General features: G+C 44.7%; 1 protein-coding gene across 1 annotated transcript in view; it reads right to left on the reverse strand.

Moving 5' to 3' along the window:
- LOC146181740 (uncharacterized) overlaps positions 1-20166 on the reverse strand; it is a 65779-nt gene that overhangs the window by 12817 nt on the left and 32796 nt on the right. Inside the window, exons 8-21 of the mRNA XM_084575544.1 lie at positions 19970-20056; positions 18972-19103; positions 17417-17620; positions 16231-16398; positions 13946-14028; positions 12172-12376; positions 11705-11906; positions 9956-10107; positions 8012-8128; positions 7038-7147; positions 5303-5521; positions 2385-2538; positions 1291-1365; positions 93-247 (exon numbers count right to left, since the gene is read on the reverse strand). Of these exons, the coding sequence (XP_084431670.1) occupies positions 93-247; positions 1291-1365; positions 2385-2538; positions 5303-5521; positions 7038-7147; positions 8012-8128; positions 9956-10107; positions 11705-11906; positions 12172-12376; positions 13946-14028; positions 16231-16398; positions 17417-17620; positions 18972-19103; positions 19970-20056 (2063 nt within the window). The remainder of the gene's footprint in view (positions 1-92; positions 248-1290; positions 1366-2384; positions 2539-5302; positions 5522-7037; positions 7148-8011; positions 8129-9955; positions 10108-11704; positions 11907-12171; positions 12377-13945; positions 14029-16230; positions 16399-17416; positions 17621-18971; positions 19104-19969; positions 20057-20166) is intronic.

Raw genomic sequence — 20166 nt, forward strand, 5'->3', positions numbered from 1 at the left:
CGGAAAGCTACATGGTAGTTTAAATAGACCAAGATGCCGGTGCGCAACAAGCATTTTTTTTCCTTCAAATTTCACCAGTCTTTAGGGCTCACCACGTTGAGCTGCTCCACTGGTTCTTCAGCCTCGAACTGTAGCCTGCACAGCGAAGGTCCAGGCTTGGCACTCAGCGACACGTTGATACCACCGCAGCGGGACTTTTCGCACACTTCCAGTTGGGCCGTGTACGAGCCGTGGGGAACCAGGCTTCCTTGGAGAAGCGGAAGGACCATGTTTTCGAACCCGGAACAGCATTGCTCTGTTCCTGTTGCCTTTCTTTTGTGTTATCTCACCGTATAACGCTGTATTCCGAGTCGTAACCTGGTGGCTCTTAAGCAAGCTTTTACCGCATCAATTTTTTCTAAAGTGTAACCATCTTGTTCGCACTTTTTCACAAGGTTTATAACCTGACAAGAAAAAAAAACGTAATCAGCGTTGACGCATTATTGTCTTGTGAAACGAAGTGTGCCGTAGGTTGAGCAAAAAGCGAATTAAAAAAAAACAGGCTAGTTCCTTTCCGCCAAAATGACTTTACCGGCTTCGGACAGAGCTATGGTTTTCTTCTGTCACTGGTCGTTCAAGTCGTACAAGCATCCCAAACGTTGTCTAGCACCAGAAGGGCCGATAGTGCTAGTCACAACAGGACAAGAGCAGCGACAATGCTTCATCATCATCATCATCATCATCATCATCATCATCATCATCATCATCATCATCATCATCATCATCATCATCATCATCAGACCTTCGCCCACTGCAGGGCGAAGGTCACTCCCATATTCCAACTAACACGATCCTGTGCTAGCTACATCCACGAGAACCCTGCGAATTTCTTAACTTCATCCGCCCACCTAAATTTCTGCCGCCGACCTTCTATGCCTTCTTTCCCTCGGAATCCAGTTTGTTACACTTAGCGACAATCGGTTATCCTCTCTTCGCACTATACGCTCTCCCCAAGCCCATTCCTTCTTGATTTTCACAATGTCAACGCTTATAGTCAACGATGAATGATGTAATGTGCTGCTTCGGCCAAGAGTGAAAACTTTCGCGTTTTGACGTGGTTGGTTTTCACCACTTGTGTGCATAACAGAAACGTAGCTAGCTGGATGCCTTCATGTATTCGTTTCAAGGCGACACTGAATGATGTGTCCCTATTGACAGGACAACAAAATGAAGGATATTGCCAGCACTGCTTCTCACTGATGGCATGCCGCAGAGCAAAGAGTGTATTGCGTTCTGGTATTTACAACTTACCCTCTGGCAACGTAAGGTAGGTGTGACCTTCCAAGCCTTTCTTCACTCCGGCCGTGCTGTACTGGCAAGGGAAACCTAAAAAATTGTGCAAAAAGGCCTGCATTATCGTGATATTCATTGCTGTGAGAGACCTACAAGATCTAGATGGCTTGACGTTTAGGCTGGTCTCCCAAGATTACTTTTTAAAGATATATGTTCTGCCTTCGGGACTAGCTGCTACTTTCAGAGTTGGTCACAAGTTCCGAGTTCACAAGGTCGGTTTCTCAGCGGTATATTCTGGCATTGAAGATCCCAATATAGTTGTCAAGATTTTCGTTTGTTAGCATGATGCTTCTTCTACCTTTCACATGCATTTTTACCTACCCTGCACTTCCATCTTCTCACGTCGATACTCTGACGACAACCGCGAGTCATCATCATGACGTTTTTTTAGTAATGGCCTCAACGTGTTTCTGAGAGGGCTTCTGGGATAAAAAGGCGACTATACTATTATTTAAAAAAAGGACGACCGGAATTCGCATTTGCGTGCCGATAGGTACGGATCGCATGAAGTAATGGCTATGAAAGACTCTACCTAGGCTAGTTCTCCAAATCAGTTGACCACGCTTGATGAGCTTACCTTAAAAATGCGCCTGCATTTACCATTTGCGTGGTCCTTTCTTGCGAACCGGTTGCTAACTGAGGACATAAATAATTAACGTAGCATGCATTCGAGCCTAACTGCTTTGCCGTCCTAACTTTGCCTTAGTTTAGTAGAATGTGACTGAGCTTTGGGCTGAGAATAAACTAGCGTCAACTTGCGTAGAGACGTGCACATCCGTAATGCCTAGAAAAATTTATATTTATAAATATAATCTTTTTCTCTTTTTTTTTTCGCCCAACCTCTTTTGTAAATTAGCAGGCATAACACCACACTAAAGGTGAAATTTTCGTTCCTGCTTTTCTGTATTAGTTGATTCTTTATTTCTCTGTCTTGCAAAGCGTGGCACGATATTCCATAGGCACTCATAAATCACAAGCCATCAACTTCTGGTGGTTGTTTGGTGCTACAGGTATACGCCTTGGTTCAGAACACAGTGACAGAGGTTCCGTACCTGGCACGTTCCAGTTGATCGATATGGACTTTGAGTGGACGAAGAAGATAGCATGGACGACAAGAGCAGGGCCTGTTGTCACTAGAAACGACTCAGTAATCGCATCGTATTCATGCACGGGCTCGTTTCCGACCAGTATCTCGTCCAAGGAGACCTGAAAATCGCAGCGAATAGTAGATGTATCAAGATTTTTTCGACCAGTATCTCGTCCAAGTACACCTGAAAATCGCAGCAAATAGTAGATGTATCAAGATTTTTCCGACCAGTATCTCGTTCATGTACACCTGAAAATCGCAGCGAATAGTAGATGTATCAAGATTTTTTCGACCAGTATCTCGTCAAAGTACACCTGAAAATCGCAGCGAATAGTAGATGTATCAAGATTTTTCCGACCAGTATCTCGTTCAAGTACACCTGAAAATCGCAGCGAATAGTAGATGTATCAAGATTTTTTCGACCAGTATCTCGTCCAAGGAGACCTGAAAATCGCAGCGAATAGTAGATGTATCAAGATTTTTTCGACCAGTATCTCGTCCAAGTACACCTGAAAATCGCAGCGAATAGTAGATGTATCAAGATTTTTTCGACCAGTATCTCGTCCAAGGAGACCTGAAAATCGCAGCGAATAGTAGATGTATCAAGATTTTTTTGACCAGTATCTCGTCCAAGTACACCTGAAAATCGCAGCGAATAGTAGATGTATCAAGATTTTTTCGACCAGTATCTCGTCAAAGTACACCTGAAAATCGCGGCAAATAGTAGATGTATCAAGATTTTTCCGACCAGTATCTCGTTCAAGTACACCTGAAAATCGCAGCAAATAGTAGATGTATCAAGATTTTTCCGACCAGTATCTCGTTCAAGTACACCTGAAAATCGCAGCGAATAGTAGATGTATCAAGCTTTTTCGACCAGTATCTCGTCCAAGGAGACCTGAAAATCGCAGCGAATAGTAGATGTATCAAGATTTTTTCGACCAGTATCTCGTCCAAGTACACCTGAAAATCGCAGCGAATAGTAGATGTATCAAGATTTTTTCGACCAGTATCTCGTCAAAGCACACCTGAAAATCGCAGCGAATAATAGATGTATCAAGTTTTCCCGACCAGTATCTCGTTCAAGTACACCTGAAAATCGCAGCAAATAGTAGATGTATCAAGATTTTTTAGATCAGTATCTCGTCCAAGGAGACCTGAAAATCGCAGTGAATAGTAGATGTATCAAGATTTTTTCGACCAGTATCTCGTCCAAGTACACCTGAAAATCGCAGCGAATAGTAGATTTATCAAGATTTTTTCGACCAGTATCTCGTCCAAGGAGACCTGAAAATCGCAGCGAATAGTAGATGTATCAAGATTTTTTCGACCAGTATCTCGTCCAAGTACACCTGAAAATCGCAGCGAATAGTAGATGTATCAAGATTTTTTCGACCAGTATCTCGTCCAAGGAGACTTGAAAATCGCAGCGAATAGTAGATGTATCAAGATTTTTTCGACCAGTATCTCGTCCAAGTACACCTGAAAATCGCAGCGAATAGTAGATGTATCAAAAATTTTTCGACCAGTGTCTCGTCCAAGTACACCTGAAAGTCGCAGCGAATAGTAGATGTATGAAGATTTTTCCGACCAGTATCTCGTTCAAGTACACCTGAAAATCGCAGCGAATAGTAGATGTATCAAGATTTTTTCGACCAGTATCTCGTCCAAGGAGACTTGAAAATCGCAGCGAATAGTAGATGTATCAAGATTTTTCCGACCAGTATCTCGTCCAAGGAGACCTGAAAATCGCAGCGAATAGTAGATGTATCAAGAGTATTCATGGGATGCGGAAACCTACAAAGATGTCGAAATTTGCTAGAACGTACGTGTCTAGCGTTCTCGGCCGGCATTTGATATTTTGAGGTAACTGTCGAATAATGTAAGATAGTGTTATACACATACTGACTGAAACAGTCTCAACTTGCGAAGCGTAAAAATCTCGCTTCTTAGGTTTGCGCTACGCTCACGCCGAGTAGTTAAGACTGCCACAGCATATTAATGGAGTGTGTTTTTGACAACAAATAGCTGAAAATCACAAGTTTTTCGCAGAAGGATCTACGGATATGTTGATTCTCATGGTGAAATCACAAAATACGCGAAAAATTGCTTTCGTAATCAACTTTCCGTGGAAAAATGCGCTTGTCGATAAATATTGGATATGTTTGGAAAGATAGTGTGAATACGAGAAGTTAACTTCTTGCTGGGAGAGCAAGTCAACCGCACGGAGCGAGATACTTTCTCTGTTTAAAAGAGGTATCTATGTTTAAAAATATCTCAAGACCAGCATCTACAGTTACAGGCACCATTACAATATTGCCCAACAAAACGACGTAGATATATACGCAGCTCGCTGCCACATGAGTAAAGTAAACTGTTTTAAGTTGGGAAAAGTATGCATGTAATGGATTACATTTCCATCTAGCGCCACCAGGAGAGCTGGAGGCTCATGAATGAATAGTTTTTAAATGATAATGAAGTCGAATAGATACAAGTAGGCCACAGGAACGTCCCCAACTAAGTCTCCTAAGTTCAATTTTTGCTCCATCAATCCTTGGGTGACTGCATGATTGCAGCGCCGATTGCCAGATAGTGTTCCGAGTATTCAAATTGCACCCTATGTCGTGCAAGAGTTAATCTTCTCTTAGGAGTAAGAGTCTCTGCAAAAATAGCTGCGCAAGTGAAAACTGCGGGTACGATCGTGACCGCGGCAGCAGCAATCGTGTGTGAATTACTGGTGACCAAGATGGTTCTAGCTTTCAGATTTTCACAATGGCCTATGGCATAGTCCGCGTTGATGTTTTCAATCAATCAATCGATCAACCAACCAATCAATCACTCAATCAATCAATCAATCAATCAATGTAGTCTGAAGTTCCTCACCAGTGGTATGGGATCGTCAACTGTGACGACGAGTGTAGAGGCTGCTGCGCCGTCGGCGCTGCTGTTGTCTCCTCGGAAAGCCTCGAGGGTGAAGTTGAGCGTCTTGCCCGGCTCCAGCCTCTCGGCCATCACTTTCAACACTGGCCGATTGGTCTCCAGGGGGTCCAGCAGAAGGTCGGAAGACGCCCCCGGCCCGTAGTCGTAGCATGGCTGCAGGTCCTACGTTGGCGTTGGAGCCAGATAAGAGAGAGGAAGCGTTTCCCCTTGGATAGTTCGGCTTTCAACCATCGCAATTCAATGCTAATGCTTTAGATATTGTTGAACGGAGGCTGGTGATGTTTTGAGAATTCGATGACCAAAATTATAATGCACGAAGATGTTAGAAAAGAGTAGAAAAACCAATTTTGTTTCGGGGCTTTTATATAGAAATGCGAATCGATCAGAATAAATCCGCGACCATGTTCACGCCTCTACTGACAGCTTAGAGAAGTGCAATGAAGCACCCGGACTTCCTCATCTGTGGTGAGACTTCATATTTTCGCTATACCGACAAAAAGATCTTGGCAGGCTTTACTTCAACGATTTTTTTCATGTATCGTTCAAGCGTTTGTATGTTGAAGATGCAACATCAGCGTAAACAACATCATTATGCGGCCTCCTACTGGGTGTTTTGCACGGCGAAAATGCAGAGACGCCATCTCATCAATTCAAACTTCCACTTTATTCGAACTAAAGGTTTCCTACCGTTAGCATCGGTATGTCAAGTGTACACCATGCGGTCAGAAGAGAAAAGTGCCAGGACTTCCTTATCGCCTCCCTTTCAAACAATAATCGTCTCCTTCCGTACTGTGGATCTTGTCTCCAGCCTCCTATTTATGGTTTGGTAAACAGCGTCATGTACAACGTCATGGAACAACCAGAATTGTCTTTCTGGTATGATAATTACCATTTTCACGGTTGCAGATTCATATGGGACTAACGTACAGTACTAAGAGTCCCTGAAGCACCTGTTTCGCATTGCCACCGTTGCATTGCCACCGTTGCTACAGGAGTTCGGGGGAGATGTGGAGAAAGGTGGCAGTTCCTCGCCCTACGGGGCTGGGACGGTAGGTCGGCGCCGTTTGCGGCGGGGGTTAGCCAGCCACTGATTTGTATCTGTTGTAGGCCGTCATTGCACCCGCCACCGCTTCGGTGGAGGTGGACGACGGCCGTTGTTGCGGCGCGCGTCTTTCTCTCCCTCTTCTTTTCTTTCTTGTCTATTTTCTTTTCTGTCCGCACGAGGCAGCGGAGGTGGCTCAGCTACAGAGCCAGTAGTAGGCCCGTGCATTTTCTTTTCTTTCTTCCTACAGCCACAACAACAACAACCGTTGCTACAAACGCAGAAAATTATGTAGCCTTTCATGTACTACCTGGACGTATGCGTAAGCTTTCACTGACGCTTGAAATGCTGAATGACGAGGGCCGAAGGCAACCAAACTAGTTTTGTTTAGGCTTTGAAGAGCTTTGTAACTATATCGCAATAATATACCAACAGGAAATACTCGGAATTTAATAAAATATTTAAAGACAACTTTTACTTAGGCCAAATATTTGTGCTCTATTTGAAACTTTCTGCAGTAGGATGAGCCCGTGCACATTCAGTTTCCGTTCCTTATATAGCGTCATGTTCGGCCAAATAGCAGTCTCAGCACGTTTAGCTGAAACTTCCAGTGTTAGAATTAATGGTATCACATACTTCATCCAAGCAGGTCCACTGGTAAATAAGTGGCTTCACAGAAGGGCTGGACGGTGAACCATCAAGGATGACGTCGTTCTGACTCAATCCAGCCGCCCGCGTAGGACCACCTGAAGAAAGAACGGAAGGGGAGAGGGTAGAATAGAATTAAGAATTACCACCAGGTAGATTCGGTGTGAAGAGCCTCGTCAACTTTATGTAGATTGACTGTGCTCTCGGCTTTCTCTGTCTCGACCGCGTAAACTTTCATAGTGGCTATTATAAAGACTACTCCTTTCAAAAATAACTTTTTTTTTTCACAACAATCCTCCTCGTCGCTACCACCGCAAATAAAGAAAGATAATTTGGCCATAGAGCTCTTCTTGTGTATCACCACGAATCAGAGGCTGGCGGAAGAAAAAGTTACACTACTTTCATCAGGATGGTATTTCTTAGTTTTGATGATTACGATGATAATGTTTGATCTTACAATCATGGATAATTTATAATGGCACTGGTTCTTCCGAAAAAACCGGAATCTTGTGTCGGAGAGCCCGCTCACTCATGCCTGTATGAACGCAGACATACCAATGTGCAAATCCACATGGTTAATTTTGCGATAATCATTGGCAGCATCAAGATGACGTCAATTGCCGCACAAAACAATTACCAATGCGTTTTCATTACCTATGTCCTGGTGCAGATAACGGTAGCTTTATTCCAGCAAATGCTTCCTAATCTCATCTCTGTTAACAAAATTCAGCTGGATAACACGTATACACCACCAAGAAAATAAATTCCGGTTGTCTGTGGAGGATATACACTAACTTTCCAGGAACCTACGGAACTACAGTAACAAACAAGTGAAGCAGATGGGCTTCTTTTATGTATTTTATGATATTGGCCGAGTTGAATGATTACTTCTAGAAAAGTTTCCGACAGACGCTTTTTTTACCTTTTCGTCTCCACCTGACCCGAGGTCTACGTCAGCTCACCTTTTATAATGGCCGTCAGCGGGGGAGAAGCGACCGCTAGTGTCACCGACGCCTCGCCGTACTCGTGGGGGGCGTAGTAGTTCGAGACACGTAACGTGAATGTCACGTTCATGTCGGCTGCAAGTAAAATGACTAGTAAATTTATCGGTTAAACTAGACTACGCGGTTTTGTGAAAAGACTCAGCTAGAGGCGTTCTAGCAAAGCTGGAACGGCGGTGGGTGGTCAGCGCTGCCGCTTCGTGAACCTTCACAGCTGCATAACCTTCCTAGTACGTACCTAGTCCTAGATAACGAGGAATAAGCAGTGGTGTCTGTGTGTGCGTGTTTGTGTCTGTAGAAGCCTTCGTCTTGCAGCGCCCTGCAGCGCCCCCGGTGAGTGAGTGAGCACCTCCGGACACCTTCCAAATTCTATAGACTTAGGTCACGCGAAGGCCTAGGGTGGACGACTTTCGCTGTAACTGTAGTTATCTCACCAGAAATCCTGCTGCAGCTAGTGAAAAATATATTATCAGCGACTGCCTGAAGAAGAGTGTGTATTCGGTTCATTCTATGTTCTTCGCCATGACTCCATGGACTTCCTCTTCCCATTTCTCTAAAACTGGCCTAGTCAACTTGTCGTATTACCCGGGTAGCCATGTATTCTCCGTACACAGCATTTCGGATACTGTGCAGTACGAACCTGTAACGATATAATGATGTTCATTGCAGCCTATTTGACATTTGACTGTATAGTTATTCATTTCAGCGCTGTACTATCAACGGAATTGTTTGCGACGGGATGCGAACGTAAAGCTAGGAGGAACGTCGCCGAGGCGTTCATTCGAAATACACAGTGCCACCACAGTTTTCTGCGTGCCTCCAGAATACCAACACTTAAACGAATGTTAGAGATGTAGCTGTCCTCAGTTTCATGGTTGGAATGACTGCCCGTCTACCGAATTACACAGCCTCACCTGAAAGCAGTAGTTCAGCGCTTTCAAATGTTCGCTCTTATTTAACTTGCAGTGGGCTGATATCTATTAGGCTGAAACTAATTTGATATGGATATCATACATTCTGCCACGTTAAGGTCCCGTTTTATATAAATTCCTGCGTCGGCGCCGTGAGAGAAAACATTACAAGGATTCAACACTGCTGAACCAAATATTGAGCGAAAGCAGTAGCTGCGGGTGACCGAGCGTTCTTCTTCTTCTCTTTTTCTTCTTCCTCAGCCCACATATAAAGCCCTGTTTTAACCAACCGATATGAACGTGCCTTAGTGGCCTATAGGGGTAACGTGAATGCCAGGGTCCTAGCAGGCTTATTGTGACATAACCGTCCCATGTGAAACGAGAGACCCGTTAGCAGCTCGTGCCAGCCCGTGTGTCACGTGGGGTGTGACGTCACAGCGTCACGTGGGTAAGACGTAACTGCGGCCGGGTCACGCGAAGGCTTGAAAGTGCGAGTAGTATTGCTTTCGCAATAAAACTGCGAACATGACTCTGCTCGCTGTTGGCAGGGGACACTGCCGGACAACGAACCGTCGGCTGGTTGTTGACGTCACGAGATCACGTGGCAGGAGCGAGTTGACAGGAGATGCCGACTCGTGTTGCTTTTTTGAGATCTGAATCGCATGCGCTGAAATCCCCATTAAAAATCGCTATACTCCTAGTCAAGCAGGCCCTTTCGTGCGGCTTCGTTGAAGCTGGGCTTTGTTGAGTGGTCTTTGACATAATGTGGAAACTTTCGACCGTACTCTAATGGGCGTGTGAAAGAAAACAGAGTATCAGATAAGGAGGTTATTGATTAAACCAGTAGCAAAGTGAATATATGCGAAAGAGGATTCGCAGGCGGGAGCCATTAGCGCTTTTGCCTCGTGTCCTTGAAGGCGAAGCTAAAATGCCACAGTATTTTTTTTTTTCGCTGTAAAAGGCAAATTGAAGTTCTTTTGCAAGAGACCCGTACCGGGCAGATCGAAGGGCCTGATCCGGTAGGCTGGAGAGTTCTGGTGCTCAAAGCTGAAGCGCACTAGCGGGGTGTCCACTCTCCAGGAGTAGTCCACGTCTTCGATGGTCTCGTTACAGTCCGGGATCATTGTTTCGGCGTATAGGTACACCCTGGACAGGAAGACACGAGTCCAGGGATTAAAGAAAAAAAAAACAGAAACTCAAAGGGGTAATACCTAAATGGGTGTCTGTGGGGAAATCCGGCATTGCCATGAGCTCTGAACTGAGCATGTCATACAACATTTAGGGATGAATGAGGATAGTGGCTATTTCACATTTTTAAGGCGGATTAGAGCTGCAGAGCACGTTTTCTGGTGCTGATTACCACTTTAGTAAACAATATTCAAAACATCCAGCCTTCCAGCTGATCATGCGTCTGGGCTCATGAGCCTCGACATGAAGCTCTGATATAATTCACTGATGAAACAGGCGTTACAGGTATTGGTAAACTAAGCCAAATGGTGAATTAGCGGAACAGAAAACATAACATGTTGATAGATAAATACACTTAGTAAATTAGACTGAAGTCAACTTTAGTCTGTGCGTTATGTGGAGAGAGAAGAGCGATTTCTTGAAGAAAGCTTTAAGCATCATAGTACCAGGCACGAACATGGGTGTTGCGTCCTTGATGAGACGAATCTTTTAGTGCTTATTGACGAGAGCAAGCAAATTTCTTTAGGAAGGCGAAACCAGATCTATAAATAATCAACATGAGCCGAAATTATGGGAATGCAGCAGCGTCAGCTGTACAAAACGCAACCGAGAAACATGCTTGAAAGATTGCTTCAAGAAAAAGAAATTCTTACAGAATAGCACAGAAAATAATCTCGACGCAAATTCTACTAGCATCAGTGCCAAACTATTGAAAACGGCATTTTTTCCAATAGCTGCTGATCTTCTTAAAGGACATGAGCTTGATTCTTTTTGTCTCTGCTTAAATATTACTCAGGATGAACACAAATATTTCTACGATCCTCGAGTAAGGCCGTTAAGGTTCACTTTAGCCTGACAGTTCTTGAGAGACACAAAACTTTACATTATGACGGACACAGTTTTCACCAAAGGTTCTCAGTGCACGGAAACATACTTCTATATAGCATATTGGAGCCCTGAAAGTCCTAACCTTCATAAATGGTCTAAGACCAGAGCTTCCTTTATAATAAAGAAAGAGAAAAAAAAATGAGGATGAATAACAAATCACACCACGTGGCACAAAATAAAATTTCTTGGGTTTTAAATTCTTGACAAATAGTTCAAATAAATTCAGTAATTGTTGTTTGTTCAGGCGCGCAAAATGCATGCGCGTGCCCAATTCTACGCACAGAGCTCCTCCTCTCCTGAACTGACTGCGCAAATAAATGGTGCCTGATAATTAATGCTACAGCAAAATGAAACTGAAAAGAAAAGAAAAGACCAGCAGTTAATAACAATGGGCTATTAAACCGCTGCTTTCTCTATTTTTTCCGCTCGAAGCTGACTGCATTGTCTGACTGCATCAAGCAAGCTAGAGGTAGTCAAATTCTTGATACTATAATTTAATCTTATGATTAGCATATTTAGTAACAAAAGGCCTCCACCAACGGGCCACTTTTTTGGTAGCGGCAGAATTCTGTGTGGTGGTCTTGGAAGTGGACTGAGCTTTCAATACAGTCAAGTTGTATTCGACTATAGCGCTCTCTTTGAAGAAAATGAAGCAATGTTATCTCACTCTTTCTCAGGAGAAACCTGCTGTCCGTCCATCATGGCGTCGGTGTAGATGACCACCACGGGTGCGTTGATGTCTCTGCGGACAATGGCGTGCGTAGTCTCGATCACATTCTTACTGTCAGCCGTCACTTTGACCGTAAACCTGTATTCCATGTCTATCTCGAGGTCTTCGGCGTCGAACATTAGAAATGGCGTGTTGGTGCCTGTAGAACAGTCGAAACAGAACGCGCTGTGCGATCATTTTTGAGCAGGCTGACATGCAAACTAAACACTCTCGGACCATATTGCGAATCTAATACTCTAAGCAGCTATTAAATAAAAGCCAACAGGGAAGCTGCAATCCTTCCAGTGAGACCTAAAAATAGTGGCTCTAGTCGAGCTTTCTGCCATCTTTGAGAACAGTGAAAACTTCTCATTGGTCCCCCTCTTCAGAGGTGAGAAACTAAGAGCCATGTTAGCACTCTATACCTTTTAGCTTGCTCTTGATGTGGTCCTCAAGGTTCCCGCTGTCGTTACGTACAGCCGACCAGGCGAATGACTCCACGGGCCCCAGCGGCCATGCGTACTGCACGTTAAGCGTCAGTGTGCCGCACCGGGGCGCCACGGTCGGTCCCGTTAGCACAGCCGATAGGGAGGGGCTCACTGACGCTGGTAATCGCTTGGCCTCTGTTTTCTGCCAGATAAAAGAGAGACAAAGAATAGATGCCGCTTAACTAAACCGCATATATTTCTTGCAGGACTGATAAACCATTTACTGATTTGAAGATGCTGCCGCTCAGATACTCGCAGTAGTATATAGAGAAATGAGTGTGCTAGCCTGCAGTACAGGTAGAATATGAAATGTACAGAATAAATCTTGGCCCGCACTCAAAAACCGGATGTAATTTGATTTAGCACTGACGTTGAAAAGCAGTGAAGAGAACTACCTGAAATGAGAAGTACGCTCCTTGCTAACAGAAGTAATCGATCACTGCATGTCAGTATGTTCTTTCTAAAGCGGTTTTGGGGATACATATGAAGCAGAAATGCGATCTTAACAATAGCAGTGCCCGCCATGGTTAAGTAACAAATAACAAGGCACAAAGAAAATAATATAATTCAGGAAAAAAATATTATTGTGGACCCAAACCAAAAGGCATGCACCATAAGGTGCAGAGAACTGGAGCTCCATTTAACTTCACTTCAAGTTAAACATAATCTACGCCGGCCTCATTCGTCGTGGACAATGAATGACGAGTCATTAACCAAATGGGCTGAATTGGTTTCATCACTTAATGCTATCATGCACGCACGCGCGCGCAAGCACACACACACACACACACACACACACACACACACACACACACACACACACACACACACACACACACACACACACACACACACACACACACACACACACACACACACACACACACACACACACACACACACACACACACACACACACACACACACACACACACACACACACACACACACACACACACACACACACACACACACACACACACACACACACACACACACACACACACCGACCGCGCGACCGACCGAAGAACAAATCATCGAGAATCTAATGCAGTCTTCACGAGAAAAAAAGCCAATGGTTCATTGTTAACGCTCCTGCAAGTGCACAGCTACGACGATTATTCCGAAGTCATACAACAAGACTAGAGGAAAAACTACACAGAGCATTTAAGACTGCTTACGTGCTGATGACGTGAAGCATTTTGAGGAATGTTAATTTTGGTCCAGTCCTCAATTTCAAACGTGCTCGAAGGTTGATTCTGAACTTTTCGATTGGTCCCCACATGATTTCATGGAATGACCCGAAAAAATCGAAGTTTCAGCTTTAAACCCCAATGTTGTGGATGCGGCTTAAGTTTGACTTCGAAATTTTATGGATGAACCCTGAAATTCTGCCGGTTGTCTTGGCCTAACCCGATATTTTAAGGGAGGACCCTCAATTCTGGGTTAAACAACTGGCTGGTACAGTAGAGAACCAAATTTTTTCAGTTGGGCCAAGCGACTTCTTCGAATTTGGTGCCTGTGCCTCACTGGTCCCTTGAGTGATGACGTCACAGGCCGGTATGAGCAATGAGATTTTCGGTGCCACTTTTTGCGGAAGCCGCCGCCCTTTTCTGGCGATATACGATTAACGCTTTCGTCGCATGACACCTGCTTCCTAACAGGTAGACAAATATAACATGAACAGCCATAGAAGGAAGTATCATCTTACCAGGGCCTCCCCGACATCCCAAATGACTGCTTGCTTGTCCTCAACGATGTTCTCCGAATTGAAGGTCAGCTTGACTTTGTCGCCTGAGGAGGATACGAGGCAGAAACTTCCACTAAGTCCCCGCATAGGAGAGGAAGTTTCTGTTCCTAGTTTGTTTATTTTGCCATTGTATCCTAACAGACATTCCCGAAGGGGATAAACAGTGCTTGAGAGGGTGTTGCTGACGTAATCCAACGCTCACTTATCCAGAAAATATGGCACTTCCTGACCAGTGTGCAAATTGAAAAAGAAAACGAAAAAAAAAAAGAAACAAAACGAATGAAGCAGAAGTGACTGAAGGAGTAAAAACATTGGCAATCGTTTTGCCGTGGTTGAACCAAATTAGATGAACGATAACTTAGTTTTACATGGTTTCGGCGTTGTTTTGCGTTTGATTTTGAGTTATATTCATCGGGAACTTTTCAACAATTACGACGACGTTGTAGCGTAATATACAATATCTAATGCGAATTAAATATTTGATAATTATTGCCTGCAAATAGTCCACTTCAGTCGTACTTATTATAAGCTATCCAAGGCTATATGACTTGATAATGTACAGTCAAGTTCAATTTTTAATCAATGAACTAAGTAACTGCAATTGCGACTTGCAAATAATAAAGCGATCAGTTAGCCATGTTGTCATATACGAGCTTAGAAAGGTAAAACCTCAAGTATGACTTGTTGTGAATTGAATGCCAGTAAGCGTTTCTCAAAGAACGCTAAACAATTCGACTGGGCACAATCTAGATAACCCCAGACTCTAAGTGACATTGCATCATCCTTTGAGCGATGCATTTCTCCACCTTATATTGTCTTGGTTGTGCGAGTTTAAGGTACACACGCAGTCTTTTTGGTACAAAATGTTTATAAGCTTGATATCCGCGGTCATCACATGTAAGCGATTGAGCAAAATTCTTAGACACTGAAATTTTCTTTTGCCCCACATGACGTTTCGCAATGCCTTTTGCGTCTTTTGTGCCGTCATAAATGTAGCCTTTGAGCTGTTCGTTGCTTATTAGTTGACTGGCTAAAAAAGTGCTGGTTGTCTGATTTGTGGCTGACGCATGGGCTACATCCTAGTTTCATTATTTATTTATTTATTTTGTCGGATAATCAGCCAAGCGACCTGTCGATTGCCTAACCATCTAGTTATCTAACAGTAGATCAAAAACTTACTTAAATAAATGGTATTTTAAACAGTGCGCAACACACATTGCGTGTTTGACTCTTGTATCTGCCCGTGTTCTAGCGTTGTTTGAAAATAATGTTCAACCAACTCGTCCAACAAGCCCCTCTGCTTAAAAAAAAGATTTTTCACAGAGAACTTTAGCTGACTGTAAAGAAGATGGCCTGGAGTTAGCGCATCGGCACGAGACGCGAACACCCGCTTGACTAGCCCAGACGTGAAAGCGGTTTTCTTGAACTAGTAAACGAGCTCGCCCTATATTAAACTTCGCTATATTCTTGGTGGAGGTGCGGAGGCTCATATAGGAGCTACACAGTCGAACGATTGCTACCACAATGCCATCTGACGTCACCAAACCAGCTGCTTCGTCACCGCCACCCTCAACCTGCCCCGGTGCGTTTCGTTAACGGAATCTTGCCATTTTCAGTGCACGGACGACTAGTTTACGTTTGATATTCAGTTTGCGGTAAGCTACTGGATATCCAGTTTACGGTAAGCTACTGGAGAAGGTAGTGAAACACCTGCTTTCATCTGGGTCATATGGTTTTAAATCGCCGATTTGGTACCTGTCTAGCTGTCTTCAAATGATCAGACGCCATTTGAAGGACAGTGACAGTTTTTTGTTTTTCATTATATAGTTCTCAATAAATGCGGCCATCATTAGGCACTGCGTAAAAACTTCACAACAAAGCATGCAGACCAAATTGGGACATAGCGGATCTGAATGGGATACCAAGCGGCTAGGCCGTTATTTGCTGCGGAGGCAATTCATTGTTCGCTCATTATCGTTAATAGTAAAAAACTCACACAATAGTTAACGGATATAATCTTACTACTCGTCGACTACTACTAATACCCTTGCCACTATACCGACGCGAAAGCAGTACTGGACGTTCAACAGATATCGTCGTAAAGAATTATACACCTGTATACCTGTTGATGGATTAACAAGTTGATTGAGTGAATGATCGAAATCCTAATGGTTATATGATTATTTTATTGTTAGCTTGGCCTATCGACTCGCCAATAAAATAATAATTAAACGCCATTCGCTTACCAGAAGCAGGCTTGGGCATCTGTATGATCAGTTGCTGCTTGGTCGCCCATCGGCAGTGTGTGTTTAGTGGGCCCATAGCATCCAGGGTCTCACTGGTAAGCATACGCTCGCAACTCGAAGCCAGACAAACGTTCACGTGCCGGTCGAATAGCACCACGGCGCTGCTGCCTTCAGGGAAGCCGGTGAGGAAGGTAGAAGAAAAGGCACAGAGACGAAGGTATAATAGAAATCATTCGCAGAGCATATTGAGCGGAAATTCAGAGCAGATGCAAGATTACTCTCCCCACCTGATGACGTACCTGAGGCTTAGAGATGTTTAGCTGTGGTTTTACGTAAGGCCGCGCGGGAAAATACCAGTGCGGACCCTTATGCTTCTAGTGAGAATCGTATACTCACTGATGGCAAGCTAACGCAGCTTAGTGTTCATGCTTTCAAGATTTACTGCAATGTTTTACAATAATTCATTTCTTAAATGTAGTCACAACTAACCACACAGGCTAAGGATCCAGATGCATATATCAACGTTTGCATTCAGCAAAATCGTTTTCATTTTAAAACAAAACCTACGTTATTTCTTGTTTGTACCAATGTTCATGCACGTTATTTCTTGTTTGTACCAATGTTCATGTTCAAGCCAACAGAACTTGACCGACAGCCTACAGGAGACACCGTTCAGGTCAAAATGAAAAAGGGATCGAATACTTTTGGTTTATGTCAGCCTTTTGTCGAACCTAGGAAGAAAGGAGGAAGGCCTTGTCTTAATTCATTCCAGGGCTCCAGTCCCCCCTCCTGTGTGTGTGTGTGTGTGTTCCTCCGGTCCTCTCCTGCGTGATACTACTATACGAGCCGAATACGCCCACGAAAACGCACCCTGGCGAGATTCTTTAACGGCGGTCGACAACAGACAAACTAAGGACGTTGATGAATGATTTCTTGTTTATTTTTATTCACCAGGACGGGCCACTGTCTATGACCAAGTCCCACAGAAACGGTGGTCCGACATCAGTATTGCATTTGTCTTCTCCTCCTCTCCATACAATTAACATTCTGGCCTTCTCCTTCATTTTTCTCTCTCCAACCCTACTACAGTCATGATTCATTTGATACGCCTAAACTCATAGACAGACGGATGAGATTATATAGCTTCACACGGACGGCGACGGAGGACGCTGAAAAGGGAACGCACCGTCAGCCGTGATGTGCGAGGCCCTAATCTGAGGCCTGGTGGCGTAGAGCGAGAGGTTGAAGCCCGTCACAAGCGGGTGCTGTCCATCCAGTGAAGGGTATACCACGAAGTCGCCCGACGTCGGTTGGAAGGGCAAGCGGCACTGGGTGAACCAGGAAGGCGCCGACCCCTGGGGGGTCACCAATACCCGCTTCCTCGCCCGGTCTGCAGGGAAGGAAGAGAAAGGCATGGTGATTGATTGATTGAGTTATAGGAAGGGAAAGGCGTGGCAACTGTCTGACTTGTTTTCTGTAGACACCTCAACCGCGGCGTAAGGAAAGGGAGGAAGATGGGAGGGAAAGTGGAAAGAGAGAAAGAGAAACCGTAGCGGACGTCACTGATCACTCCATCGTATGGTTCCCGGCACACATGGGCAGCTTAGGGGGCGGCCTGCGGAATCTCAATGAGATCGCACACGAGGCGGCGCGAGGACTCATCGACCGCGTCCCTCCGGTTTCCCCTGCTACTCCACATATCGAGTACAGAGATCAATTATTCACGTACAACGAGTTCACTAAGCACTTTTATCTAGGCAGACGAGCATTTCCCCTCCCGGATAAGAAATTAACCCGCAGCCAATCAGTCACGTTACGCTTGCTCCAAACGAACTCATACCCCAACCCCTGGCGCATGAAGCACATCGACCCAGACTACGACGGACATGTGTGTGAACGGTGCAGTGGCCGTGCAGACTTAAACCATATACTGTGTGGTTGTGCATCGAGCGACGGCTACGCAAAGAACAAGGAACGTTGGGAAAAAGTTTTAAAAAGTGCTTCACTACATGATCAGCTTCGGGCTGTCCAGGAGGCTCGCGCGGCGGCGGAGAGCTTCGGGCTCTTTGTGCCGACGTGGGAGCTGTCCTCTACACCTGGCGCCTAGCCGAGTGTCCTCCAGGACCCCTACTGTGGGAAATAAAGTTTTACCAAATCAAAAGGGCTACAGAGTGATTTCGACCACCTGGGGATCTTTAACGTGCGCTGACATCGCACAGCACACGGACGCCTCTTCGTTTCGCCTCCATCGAAACGCAGCCGCCGAGGTCAAGTTTGAACCCGGGTACTCCTGCACAGTAGTCGGGCGTCTTACCACTGCACCACCCCGGCGGGGCCTTCGTTTCGTCTGATTTAAAAAAAATCTGATTTATTTATAGGAAGGGAAAGGCGCGGTAACTGTCTCACTTGTTTTCTGTGGACACCGCAACCGCGCCGTAAGGGAAGGGAGGAAGGTGGGAGTGAAAGTGGAAAGAGAGAAAGAGGAGCCGTAGTGGAGGGCTACGGAGTAATTTCGACCACCTGGGGATCTTTAACGTGCGCTGACATCGCACAGCACACGACGCCTCTTCGTTTCGCCTCCATCGAAACGCAGCCGCCGAGGTCGGGTTCGAACCCGGGTACTCCGGCACCGGCACAGTAGTCGGTTCGTTTCGTCTTCTTCTGTGAGCCTCCAGCGAAGCGAGTGAGTGAGTGAATGAATGAAGTCTGCGCTCCAAGCGAAGGCGAGCACGTGTACTAACCAGTCGGCACAAGGATGCAATACAGAGGAAACTTGGGGACATCTCCGCCAGAGAAGGTGAGCGTGAGGAAGTCGCCCTTGTTCTCTTCGCGGCGGTAAGGGGCGCTGCTGGGCTCCATCTTCTCGAAGGACACTGTCGGGTAGAGAGAACGCCGGCAGGTCATTAGTGACCTTTCTACGAAGTGAATGCCATTTGTGTTCTTCCGAATACAACGACGGATCTAATGCAAACGCATTGCTGTAATCCTGGCAGCCAGATGGACAGGCGTCTACTACAAATCATGTTGAAGTATGCTTTGACTTCTAAGAAAAATTATTGGGGCGAGGAATCACCGCTAACAAACCCGACCTTGTAGATGTTTCAACGCCTCCTTAAGAATATTTACTTGATAAATTGCAATGATCACATCAAATCATGCATAACGCTGGTCTATGTTTAAGTCCCCACATGTAACCCATGCTCTAACAACTTAAAAAAAAAAACTGTAATGTACTTTGGCACCGCTTAGTCTTGAAGATATTCTAACGGTAGCTCCTCCTCCGTTCGTAATAAGCGAACGTTCGATAAAACGTGGCAGTTATATATGTGCTTGACTACCTACACCTTTGAATGTGTGTTTTTATTTGCCCCCCCCCCCCCTACCATATTAGTTATCAACATTTTTATACTTTTATACTACCAACTGCTGCGCTTTTTGCCTATGTTGTATTAAAACTGCTCATTTAGTAATACGAGGAAGTCAAGAATTGTTTCCTCACTTGGAACCTCCTAAGGTCATAAATATAATGCATTAAATTTTTATTTGCTAATGTAGTGGAACGTTGTGCGGAGTTACTATCTGCGAAAGCACTGAGCTCGGAACGTTTCTTGCTCTAGCATCAAAGCTCAAAGAATGAAGGCAAAATATATGGGAAAATAAACACGCCAAATAACATCGCGCACCACGGACACCATAATTTCATGCTAAAATGTGACAGGCATCTATCGAAACAACTTGCCTTCATTGTTGAATGCTGTGAGGATAAGGTCTGAGCTGTTCACTTCTTTGCCAAGTCTGGAGAGACGGGCCGTCACGACGTATGTTCCTGGAGTCAAAAGTTGTTTCGCTGTCATTCATTCATTCATTCATTCATTCATTCATTCATTCATTCATTCATTCATTCATTCATTCATTCATTCATTCATTCATTCAACT

The sequence above is a fragment of the Amblyomma maculatum genome, chromosome 8, assembly GCF_055883805.1.
Source record: "Amblyomma maculatum isolate TAMU_Amacu chromosome 8, ASM5588380v1, whole genome shotgun sequence".
Classification (NCBI taxonomy): Eukaryota; Metazoa; Arthropoda; class Arachnida; order Ixodida; family Ixodidae; genus Amblyomma; species Amblyomma maculatum.